This window comes from Pongo pygmaeus, chromosome 19, assembly GCF_028885625.2.
Source record: "Pongo pygmaeus isolate AG05252 chromosome 19, NHGRI_mPonPyg2-v2.0_pri, whole genome shotgun sequence".
NCBI lineage: Eukaryota > Metazoa > Chordata > Mammalia > Primates > Hominidae > Pongo > Pongo pygmaeus.
In genome coordinates, this window is record NC_072392.2 from 74453950 (window position 1) to 74466558 (window position 12609).

The 12609-nt window shown below is 44.6% G+C and overlaps 1 protein-coding gene across 1 annotated transcript; it reads right to left on the reverse strand.

The window, feature by feature from the left end:
• Positions 1-1530: 1530 nt before the first annotated feature.
• Positions 1531-7998, reverse strand: LOC129017178 (keratin, type I cuticular Ha3-II). Its single transcript, XM_054457407.2, has 7 exons — positions 7588-7998; positions 5970-6052; positions 4500-4656; positions 3422-3583; positions 3205-3330; positions 2809-3029; positions 1531-1986 (listed from the first exon to the last, which is right to left on the reverse strand). The coding sequence occupies exons 1-7, from the start codon at positions 7933-7935 to the stop codon at positions 1869-1871; spliced, it is 1215 nt and encodes a 404-aa protein (XP_054313382.2). The 5' UTR covers positions 7936-7998; the 3' UTR covers positions 1531-1868.
• Positions 7999-12609: the final 4611 nt, after the last annotated feature.

Below are 12609 nucleotides of genomic sequence, written 5' to 3' on the forward strand. Positions count from 1 at the left end.
GGGCGGTTTGCATGAGGCATGGAGGTAGCTCCAGGGAATGAACTGTCCCTGAGGAAAGAGAGAATAGAGTCCACAAACTGGGTCTAAGACATTCTGAGCAGAGCATGGTGTATCACTCAGATGGTCTTCCAAGGTCTCCTGTCTAAGCTGCAGCAACATCAACAACAAAGGAGTAGATATTAAATGAACTAGAATATGAGAGCACAAGAATTTAAGACTGGCCAGGCACAGTGGCTCACACTTGTAATCCCAGCAATTTGGGAGGCTGAGGTAGGCAGATCACCTCAGCCCAGGAGTTCACGACCAGCATGGATAACCCAGCGAAACCCCGTCTCTACAAATAATACAAAAATTGGCCATGCATGGTGGTGCATGCTTGTAGTCCCATGTACTCAAGAGGCTAAGGTGGGAGGATAGCCTGAGCCTGGGGAGTTCAAGGCTGCAGTGAGCCGTGATCATGCCACTGCACTCCAGCTGGGGTGAGAGAGTGAGACTCTGTCTCCAAAAAAAAAAAAAAAAATTTAAGAATTTAAGACTGACATGTGATGATGGAACTGGCATCATCATAGCAGGGGAGATAGTATCAGCTTCATCTCAAGGAGAGAAGACATAACTAGCAGATTGGTTAATCTGGGGACAGTCTGCAGACTGAGGGAGTGGCCTTGGCACAAACCACAGCATGAACAGTAATGGGAGCCATTGACCTTGGTTAGACATCAGTGGGCACCAGTAGGAGCCAGGCACCAGTGCCATGGTCACTGTTAGCATTTGCAGACACCTGACTTGTAATATCCTAACATGATTCTAAATAACTTTGAGGGGGAGGGCCCCAAAATTCATATGTAGTTCCCATAGTTAAACAATTCAAGTGAGAAAAGAAACACTTTCAAAATAGGTTGGGTATTGCTCAAATATGGAAGACGGCAAGGTGGTGCTTTTTAGTATTGAGTTATTCAGTATTTCACAAAGGAGAGTTTCAGAGATGTTTTGAGCACTAATAGCATTGTGTCTCCCCAGGAGGATGTATAAACTCTGGGTGCTTATTTGAAATCAATTTTGTCCTCTCATAATCACACCTCATGTGTAACTGACAAGCAGAGAGTGAACTCTGGGTTCAGTCCTGCCATTGATCCTTCCTCACTGTGAGGAAGAGAAAAAATTAGTAGCACAATTCCTGGCATTTGATAGGTGTTCAATAAATACTAACTTCTGTCATCCCTGGTAGGGACTTAAAAGAATGAGTGGAACTGTCTAGAGATGCTCACCGTTGCATTTTACTGAGTAAGGTCCCATGAGAAATATGTTTATCATATTCAGATGAGGCCTCTTGTCCTAGTGATCCCACTTGTTTTATGCTGGCCTAAGTGGATGCTGGGACTCACTGTGCTTAATGAATGTTAATGAAGGTGATGAAGACCTTTTAGGAGATGATTAACCTATAAAGTCCTCCTTCTGCTTTCAAGTGGCTTTATAAGAAGTACACAGAGACTCAACACTTTGAAAAGAATGAATACAAATGAGAATCATGTCTGCTTTGCAAGAGGAAAGTTTATTAGGCGATTTGGGGAACTGCAATAAAGGTAGAAGCAGCAGAGAGAACAAAACACCTCGTATGCCACTGTCACAGCTCCAACCTCTGACCATCAGAACTCAAACTGACTTCAGGAGAGGGACCTGGGGTGAGGAGGATCAAGCTGGCCTAGGCTCAGAGTCAGACCCAAACGCTGGGCGTTTGTTCTCCTTCCAGACCATGATTTGTGGTGATGCCTCGGGGTGGGGTCTGGTGGCTGATGGTTGTCAGAGAGGCAGAACTGGCCCACCGATGGTAGTTCTGTCTTCATGCTATACTTCTGCTGGCCCCAGGGTGTCTAGTACCCAAAGGCGTTGCAGGGCCCACAGCGGGAACGAGGACCACAGGGATTGGTGACACAGGATCCAATGGGCTTTTCACATGCATTGGTGGTGGCGCAGGGGTTGGAGGGCAGCCTGGGGATGCAGAAGCGTTAGACTGTCAGCATGAGAAGGGTGATTCAAACAAGGGAGACTCAATCCAAAGAGACACAGAAGCAAGCAGAACCGGTTCTCTGATGTCCTAGGAAGCCATGCCTTGTTTGGATCACTCCTTCTACAGAGTTCTGATACAGTGGCAGAAATGAGCAAAGAACATGTAAGGTGGAATCCCAGCCTTCCTTCTATGACCCTAGACACACAAGAAAGTCACTTCCTCCTTCTAAGCCTCAGCTTTCCCACATGTAAGGTAGGACTGGTAGTACCGACCACACAGGATTATGAAAATTCCACAAGATTGTGTTCATAAAAATATTATGTTCGCTGGCAACTGCTGTACTGTTATTGATCATCATCCCTATTGACACTCAAATGCTCATCTATAAGAAGGTGATAATGATTCCCACTCTGCCTGCCTCAGATGATTCTAACAAGAATTAATGAAACAGTGGATTTTAAAGTTCTGTTTAAATCAGAAAAAGCGATCATTGTTACAGTTTCATTTTCCTTTTTGTGGTGACAAGACAGTCCTGAAGACAGAAAGATTTATTTGGCCATCAGCATCCAAAAAATCTCTACTGGAGGAAGGAGTCAAGTCCCATGACTATCTTTCGTAAAAGAAAATATCTTTAGCCCGGATAATGTTAGCAACAAATATCCTATACTTCCCACGGCTCTAATATAAAACTCTGACCTCTACAGACTGATTGGCATCTGAAACTTGATTTTCAAAGTCCCTGTTTTATCCTACAGGAGAACAGTGCCTGTCCCTTGCAGGGGTGCCGCCCGCCAGGTGCTCACTTGCAGTCCTCGCTCTCCAGCAGGCTCCGGTACGTGTTGATCTCGCACTCCAGCCGGGCACGCACGTCCAGCAGCACCTGATACTCCTGGTTCTGCCGCTCCAGGTCACTGCGGATCTCCGCCAGCTGGGACTCCACGTTGGTGATCAGTCTCTGCACCTGGGACAGCTGGGCGCTGTAGCGGGCCTCGCTCTCCGTCAGCGTGTTTTCCAGAGAGTCTCGCTGTGGTGGGGAAGATCGAGAGTGTCAGAGAGCTGCTCCTCATAGGGTTCCTCCATGGGATTCCAAAAAACTCACAAGCTCCAAGAGCTAAGGAGAGTGTGTGGCCCCAATGGCATCCCCAAGACTCTGCCTCCCAAGTTCCCATAGCTCACCAGCAGGTCTGAACAATACACACCAGGTTGTGCTGGGCCTGCAGCTCGATCTCCAGGGCGTTGACCGTGCGTCTCAGCTCGATGATCTCCGCCTGGTAGGACTGCAGCTGCTCCGAGCTGGATACCACCTGCTTGTTCAGCTCCTCCGTCTGAAACACCCAAGGGGAGAAAGGATCAGACCCTGCCTCCGGGGCCCCGGAGGACCTCGGGTCCTGAGTGGCCACGTGCTTAGATGCCCACCTGCGTGGCGAACCATTGCTCCACTTCCCTGCGGTTGGTTTCCACCAGAGCCTCATACTGACTCCTGGTCTCGTTCAGGACCTGGTTCAGGTCCACAGCGGGAGCAGCGTCCACCTCCACGTTGAGGCGGTCTCCAAGCTGGCAGCGCAAGGTGTTGACTTCCTAATGGAGAAAAGGGAAGAAATAAACCCACAGAAAGAAGTCTATAAATAACCTCTTTGAGGCAGTTCAATATAATGGGAAGAGGATTGCATTGCAGCTTAGGAAACATGAGTTGAAGCCCAGCTGTCACCTCTGGAGATTCTGGCCTCTTCTCTGAATCCCTTCCCTCATCTGTATGATACGGCTGCTTCATTAAATGATTGCTAATATTTCTACCCAATCCAAGATTCTATCATTTCTTTCTTATTTCCCCTTTGCTCAGTGATAAGCCTGGCATGATAATTGGCTTACAATTGTTGCTGCTTAAATATAGAGAAACCAGGTTTCATTCCTCCTATTTATTTCATGGGATACTACTAGAGTATGACACATGTTTTCATCATGAAAACATCTAATTTTTGAGACATGCATCTGATTTCATAGTATTGCATTCAGCCATGAGATCTGAATCAACCATTATTTGAGTTATTTCATTTCTCCCGTTTTTCCCATCCATCAGTTCATCCATCCATCCATTCATCCATCCATCCATTTATCCACCTTGAGTTCTAGTTATCTAGGTGAAACAGAGTATAAGAATTTTTTCTATCTCCTTCCAGTCTCGGTCATTAACCTACCTGGCACCTCTTCAGAAGCTAATAGATAGCATCAAACAGTAGACAGCAGTTTAAAGATATTTGTGTGACCTTTCAGCCATACATGTCTGGTCCCAAGGGGAAATAGGTCAGCTTACCACACTCCTTTATGTAAAAAAGGTAAGCTGTCACTCATTCCCCAACAAGCCCCAAAGTACGTTTTGAGCAACCAGCAAAATGTTGTTAGGTCTAGGGTGCTTAGCAAATCAAATCTTGCCTTATCCTATTCAGGGGGATCACAGAGCTCTCAGTATTGGGATATTGGGGGCTAGGACTCTTACCTGCTCATGGTTCTGCTTGAGGGACAGCAGCTCCTCCTTCAGGGACTCCACCTGGGCCTCCAGGTCAGACCTGCACAGGGTCAGCTCATCCAGAATCCTGCGCAGGCTGTTGATGTCGGACTCCACCAGCTGCCGCAGAGACTGCTCCGTTTGGTACCTGCACACACAGCCACAGGTCAAAAGTGGTCCAAAAAAAAAGTCTTTGGTTCCCGGCCTTTACTTGGCTGACTTAGTCAATTTTATTATTTTTTGAAATATTTTGAATTAAAAAAAATTAAGGGAGAAAATACTCCTGTACTGAGTGAGAAGGCCTATTTTGTCACTGAGACACACAGAAAAGGTATTGATGGAATGCCTGTGGGTAGTTTAGTCTAACACGAACTACGTTTGTTCTAAGAATCTCGTTTACAAGTTGCTATCAACTAAGCCCTGCTGTTTTTGCCATCTCAAGTGAATCAGTGCCCTTCATAAGCCTGCTCCAGGTTGTCCTGCCATCCTTTCCAGCCTTGCCAAGAAGCAATCTAGTGTTGTGGAAGAAACACTGAATTCAGAGTCAGAGCCAGTCTTGTCATTAAATGACTGTAGATAGATACCTTAATCTCTCTGAGGCTTGATTTCCTCAACTGTAAAATGGAGACAAAACTAACACCTCGTAGGGTTGAACTGAAGATGATATATGTAAAATTATATTGTAAAATATAAGATCCCAGGAAAATGCAAAGGATTCTCATGATTGTAATAATGGTCATATCTAAAAGTATTGATTGATTCTCTGAAAGGCAATGGATTTTGCCTCCTGTTTTTGTGGTTTAATAACTTCTTTTTAGGGGGTTGACAGTGACTAATGTATACAAAGAGACCAATGTGAAAATCACTTTTAAACTTAGTCCAGACATTGGGTTGAAAAGGAGTAAGAATGGATGGTGTCTTACAATCAAACTTAAAGCACAGGGCTGCGCGTGGTGGCTCACGCCTGTAATCCCAGCAGTTTGGGAGGCTGAGGCAGGTGGATCACTTGAGGTCAGGAGTTCAAGACCAGCCTGACCAACATGGTAAAACCCCGTCTCCACTAAAAATATAAAAATTAGCTGGGCCCGGTGGCGCATGCCTGTAATCCCAGCTACGAGGAAGGCTGAGGCAGGAAAATCACTTGAACCCGGGAGGCGGAGGTTGCAGTGAGCCGAGATCGCATCACTGCACTCCAGCCTGGATGAGAGAGGGAGACTCCATCTCAAAAAAATAAATAAATAAATAAATAAATAAATAAAAAAGAAATAAAAATTAAAAAAAACTTAAAACACAGAATCTGAGCACCTATTGAAGAGGCTTTGACATTCAACCTAATCCTAACCCAATGCAAGAATCCTCCCAATAGAAACTTCTGCTTCCACATTCCAGGATAGGGAGCTCATTACTTTGCAATTCAGCCTGTCCATTACTAGACTGCTCTGATGGTTAGGAAAATCTTACTTGGTTCTGAAGTCATCTGCAGCCAGCTTGGCATTGTCGATCTGCACCACCAGCCTGGCATTCTCAGACTTGCTGCACAGGATCTGGGGATGGGAATAATCATGAAATGGGTTATACTAAGAAATGCCTTATGCCTTAAAGTGAAATGCTGTTTTCTTTCAGCCTCATTCCTCCCAAATAGCTTTGAGTCCTTTCAGATTTTCAGCTCTGAGATTAAAGGAGGATTTGATCATAAAACTGACCATTTCAAAACCAGGACAACCAATGTGAATTCATCATGAATTCTATTCTTATCTGCTTCTGGCTTCCTGCAATAATTGAGGTTACTGCGTATCCAACCCTTCGGTTGGGTGACCAACCATCCCAGTTTACTTAGGACTGAGGGGTTCCTGGGATGCTAAAATGCGAAAAATCCCAGGCAAGCCAGAACAAGTTGGTTATCCAACACTCATACCACCTTTGTTCCACCTGCTGACTTTTCTCCACTCTCCCCTCATATTGCCCTTGTTCATGCCTTTGCAAAAAGCTTCTTGCTCTACCCAGAATGCCCTCACCTACTAGCAAGACCCCTTGTGTAACCCACATACTTAATCAATAACACTTGTTATGACCTTTGTGTGATCATTTTGTTTCCACATCTATCTCCCCTGTTAGACTGTGAGCTCCTGAAGGAAGGAGACCGTCTTACTCATTATCCCCCACCCAAGCACTGTGCCTAACACTCTCCAACTCTGGGTAAATAAATGAATGATATTCAAATAGCACAACCCCTTTCTGGCATCTACTTTTCCAGATATACAGAACAGTGGACAGTCAATTCCCTCCCAGAATCAAGGGCTTGTACAATTGGATATAAACTCCCACTCATCCTTCAAACCCCGCTCAGATATTGCCTCTTCTGGGATCCCTCCCAAACCTACACCAGGTATTCAGTCCCAATTCTCTGTGGACTGTTTACTTATGTCTACTTCTCTTCCAGAATGGATGGCCCCATATTGTCATCTATATACATGGCTGCTCTAGAGGATGGTCCATGTGTCTGTAGATACTGCTGAAGTCAACAGCTCTCTTGTGTTGCCATAAGTGCCATCTTTTGCTACAGCTTTGAAAGGCTTTAAATATTTGAAGATTTACTTAGGAAATTCTTAGCATAGAAAATAATTCAGGTGCATACTTTTTGAAAATGCTATAATGCTCTGAAAACAAAACCAGGATATCATAATCAAACCAAAAAATCAGACATTCTGGTTTGGAGTAAGACACCATATAAGATTGCTATGACTGATTTTGGTCTAATGCTTCACTCTAACACCAGCCTGCATCTTCCTTTGTGGCTCTACAACAGATTTTCTAAGACTACTTGATGTCATACCTAAACCAGTGCATCTATGTCTTTATCATTCTCAGCATTACTGTGAATAGACTTAGATCCATTCACAGTTTAGTATGTTAAATATAGATAAGTAGTTCATTAAGCTGGCAGTGTGGTGCCCACCTCCTCACCTTCTTTTTTTTATTTTTTTTTTATTTTATTATTATTATACTTTAAGTTTTAGGGTACATGTGCACAATGTGCAGGTTAGTTACATATGTATACATGTGCCATATACCTCCTCACCTTCTGCTGGAGCTCCTCAATGGTCTTGAAGTAGGACTGGTAGCTGGGGCACAGCAAGGGCTCCTGCTGCTGGGACCGCTCCCGGATGAGGTTCTCCAGCTCCGCGTTGTCCCGCTCCAGCTGACGCACCTTCTCCAGGTAGCTGGCCAGGCGGTCGTTCAGGAACTGCATAGTCTCCTTCTCGCTGCCATTGAAGGAGCCCTCGCAGAACCAGTTGCAGTTGCTCACATTGGCGGGGATGTTGCAGGCCCCGGGCAGGGTGTAGCCGTGGCAGCTGGGGGGCACACAGGGCCGGGAGGAGCAGCTGGTGCGGCAGCTCAGGCTGGGCAGGCAGAAGTTGTAGGGCATGGTGCAGGGAGGCAGTGGAGCTCTGGAAGTCAGTTTCAAAACCTGATTCCTTTTCCCTGGGATAAGCCTTGGTCCTCTCCAGGGCTTTATATTCTGTCAGCAGTGGGTGTGGCAACCATGTCAAGTATTCCCCCTTTTTACCTCCTTTGCTGATTTTTCCATTTGTTATTTAGCCACTTCACCTGAGTCCTATACCTCATTAAATGTTTTACTCTGGCTTCTTGCTAAGTCAGGACTCCTCACAAAACATGCTGATTGGTTAAGTAAGAGCTTCATGGTTTGGCTTCAAATTGACCAACCTTGCCTGCAGCAGTGCTTGTCCATGGGACATTGAGCTAGAGTGACAGCTGGGCCCTGTCCCCAGAGTAGGGGGCACATCTGTGCCTCTTTCTCCTAAATGAGGAAAGGCTTGTGTCTCATCCAGTTCATAGTCAATTAAGACACTGTGAGAAAAGCCATGTAAGGAAACCCATCTAGAAACTAGACTATGTGATAGGGAATCCTGGAAGCTGAAATGAGAAAGGACTTACAAGGCCATCGGTTCAGCGCCAGTTTGCAGTTCCACCCAGTCAGATGGAGGCAACTCTACCCTCTTCCTATGGGGCTGCAGGAAGCCACCCACCTCTGTTTCTACTAGTATTCAGTGTTCACAAGAACATTAAGAAAACTAAAATTTTGGGAGCACCTACTCTGCATGAAGCACTGTGCTCCATGCCTGTGCACAGCGTGACTCTGTCATTGGTAATGGGTCCTGCTTGCTGAGCCTCCACTGTGTACCAGGAACTGTGCCAGGCACCTCATATGCACCAGCTCCTTCAGTCCTCCAAAAATGCTGCAAGGGTTTGTAGATAAGGACCCTAAGCTTCTGAGAGGTCTCCCAAGGTCACAGAGCTCCTACATGATGGAGCCGGGATTCAAACACAGATCTCTCTGATTCCAGTGTCCACACTCTCTCTGTCATATTACATGTCTCTCTCTTCCAATCTTTTCAGTACTGAGATGCAATAATGCAAAAATACAGATTGAGCTCCATTGAGCTCAATCAGTGCTGACAATATCCTAAATTAGAATGGGCCAAAAAATAACAAGCCTGTTTTTTACTTATTAAAGAACCAAAAGTCACTTCTATGCTGAAGGAAGGAAGTTTACTAAGTGAAAATGCATTATACCCACTAGAAGCTTGAAAAAAAAAAAAAAAAAAGGAAACCCTTGGTTGATCTGAGGGAGAAATACCCAAGCCTAGTTCTCCTAAGGATATGACCCTGCAAAGCCACCACTATGTCATGTACATGAAGTGGCATTTTATGACCATTGGCACATTTTGGCAAGCAGATGCTCTGCTCTCATGCATTCCAGATGGAGCTATGAAATATGAGGATTTTATGTTTAATCTATCAGTGCTCAAATTCTGAAAGATACTCCTCCAAGTTATTCCTTTTGGAAGCTACATATTAAGTCTTGCCATACAAGAATTCTTTTCCTACAGGTGATCTGCCATTCCTCCGATCACCCTTCCTTCAAACTTGCCCTCACAGCTTGGGACACATTCATTTGGTTATCCTCATTGAAGGCCAATCTTCATCTTCTGTGGGTGTGTTTATTTTTGGAACCAGCCAGATGTCATTTGAAACCACACCTAGTGCGTAGGGTGAATAACCAAGCTGCATAGCATCTTTAATGGGTCAGAAATACGTTGTGACTGCAAAATAATAATGTGCGTTTTCTTGGGTGACTCTGGAAGTCATTTCCAAGGAGAAGCTTCAAATATGCTTTTATAAAGGACAGCAGCTTTGGGGCAAATGTGTGGTCTTCCAGGGTGAATGCATTGAAGGTACTGATATCCTCCCCTACAATCACAATCCACAACTTTGCGCCCCTCCTGCCTGAATCTCTAATTTTTTTTTTTTTTGGAGACAGAGTCTCACTCTATTGCTCTATTGCCCAGGCTAGAGTGCAGTGGTGCAATCTCAGCTCACTGCAACCTCCGCCTCCCAGGTTCAAGCTATTCTCTTGTCTCACCCTCCCTAGCAGCTGGGATTACAGGTGCACACCACCTCTAATGTGCCTGGCTAATTTTTGTATTTTTAGTAGAGGCAGGGTTTCACTATGTTGGCCAGACTGGTCTTGATCTCCTGACCTCAGGTGATCCACCCGCCTCAGCCTCCCAAAGTGCTGGGATTACAGGAGTGAGCCACCGCACCCGGTCTGAATCTCTACCTTTAAAATGATTCCACCATCAGTGAGATATGGTGTGGGCATATTGGTTTAAAATCAGTACCAAACCGATTAAAGTCCTATTGGATGAGATCAAATAACATAAAGCAAATAGCTGAATTCATTAGCTTTTCTCTAATTACCTTGTGTTCTTCTTTCCTTCTTCTACGCCCCAAGCATCAAAAGAGAAAAATCTGACAATGGCACTTTTTAAAGAAAAGGAAAGGCATAGTGTGTCACAGACTGGTAAATATGTCCACAGGGATCCCTATAACCATTGCTGTAGCTTCTACCTCAGTCACAGTGGAATAATCCAGATATATGTATCCTTGTGTCTTTAAAAGTGGAGGTCAGAGTTTAGAAAACACAACTATTCCCACATCTTGAGTAGAAGTAACTATGATTTCTGCACAGCTACTTGGCCATTATATACTAATAGTTGGAAGAACTTGGGTCTATTGAGAAAAGAGCCAAGTTTCAATTAGCTTCTCACAAAGTCTGGAAGGCAATTGCTTTTTACTTACTCCACTTGCTGTGTACTGCGAATTCTTATCTTTACATGGGTGATGCTATTGTCTCTGTTCAATGGCCCTTCATTAAACATGATAAGCAAGTCAAATCCTAACAAACCGAAAGGTTTTATACATGCCTATGTAATTGCGGCAGATGCTGTGGTTGAGGCTTCTGGTCTTAAGATGTGAGCAAATTGCAGTTGAGGTTTAAGGATGCTATTTATTATGGAAGCCCATGCTATTTCCATAGAAGAGATCACATGCCAACCCACCAGTGATGCTTAACCATGGAGTGGACATAGGATGGGTCTTCTGCTGAGGCCACCTTCCCCATTGTGGGACTTCAAAGGCATTAGGAGGCCTCCCTCCTTCTTCCCAAAGCCATCTTCTCCAATGTCCAGGCTCTGGTGCTTGAAATTCTTACCATGAGAAATGTAAAATTTATTCTTTTAGAAATATGAAGTAACATTGGGCTACTTGAAAATTAATTATATTTTAATGTGTACAAATGATACACAGGATCAGGCCAGGAATGGTATCACTGCAGGCACACAGAGCAATAAGATGGAATTTTGCCAAAGAGGGATCCCAGAGGGAAATTAGAAAAGCAGAAAGACAGTCCAATAACAACCCAAGCCCATGGTTTTGGGCCAGCCTGTTAGAGCTTCCTAGAAGAGCAGAAGATAGGGCTTCCACAAACTGTTCCATAAAGGCAACTGTTGTCAATTTATCAGTCCTCCAGCCTCAGGACATTGAGAGGAGAAATTGAAGGGGTAATTCAGGAAATAAGCCAACAGGTTTGGCCCTGTTCCATGGGGCTTCTGATAAGGGACAAGCAGGAGAGGGGCTGAAGAATAAGCCAGGTCAGCAGTAAGTTAGGCTGAGCAAAAACAGATACAAACACCTCAAAATGGAACTCAGGAGCTAGTTCTACAAATCCTCTCCAGAGCCACCATTGTTTCTCTTACACTCAGTCTTGGACTCCCAATGGTAATGGAGTCTTGGAGTCTTCAGGGACCAAGCCAAGTCAGAAAAATACAAAGTTCATCTATGCTATGTGTTTTTTTTTACTTTTATTTTAAGTTGAGGGATACAAGTGCAGGTTTGTTACATAGATAAACTTGTGTCATGGGAGTTTGTTTTACAGATTATTTCATCACCCAGGTATTAAGCCTAGTACCCATTGGTTATTTTTCCTGATCCTCTCCCTCCTTCCACCCTCTACCCTCCAAAAGGCTCTAGTGTGTGTTGTTCCCCTCTATATGTCCATGTGTTCTCATCATTCAGCTCCCACGAGATCTATGCTATGTTTTTGACTACTCTAGACTATCAACTCAGTCTAGAATAGACAAGAGTATGACACAATCCAGGACAATGTAATTTAATGGTGCTAGTCTTCCTGAAAAAGCTGGATCCAGGGCCCACTCAGAGATGGAATGAAAACCTATATATGTGTCCTGCTCTGCAGATCAAGGGAGAACGCAGATGCTAAAACCTTTTGACAGTACACAGAAGATAAAGCAAAGTCAGCTGAGTACAAATGTGTTGTGTTGAACTTTTGCATTACACTCACTATCACGTTGGTGTTTTGAGGCAGACATGAAAAAAACATGGAAATACAGCTTCTTCCCTCAGCCTCCCACAGACTCTGTTCTCTTTATAATCACCAGGAGTCTCCCCATTGCTTTAACCAGTAGATTTGTCTGATTCTCACCATCCTTGCCCTGGATGCTGTTGACAACTCTTTCATTAGAGCTCCAACTTCTTTTGACTTCTGTGTCCTTTAAGGTGCTTCTCCACTTCCCTTTCAAACTGCTTGCAACCAGAGGTCATCTCTGTCCTCAAGATCTGGCAAAACCAAGGCTGAACCTCACATCAGGGATTTCAAAGAGCCCCAGCTCAACTCTGTGGTTTCTATCAGTGGTCCTCAAGGTTCTTCTATTCCCTG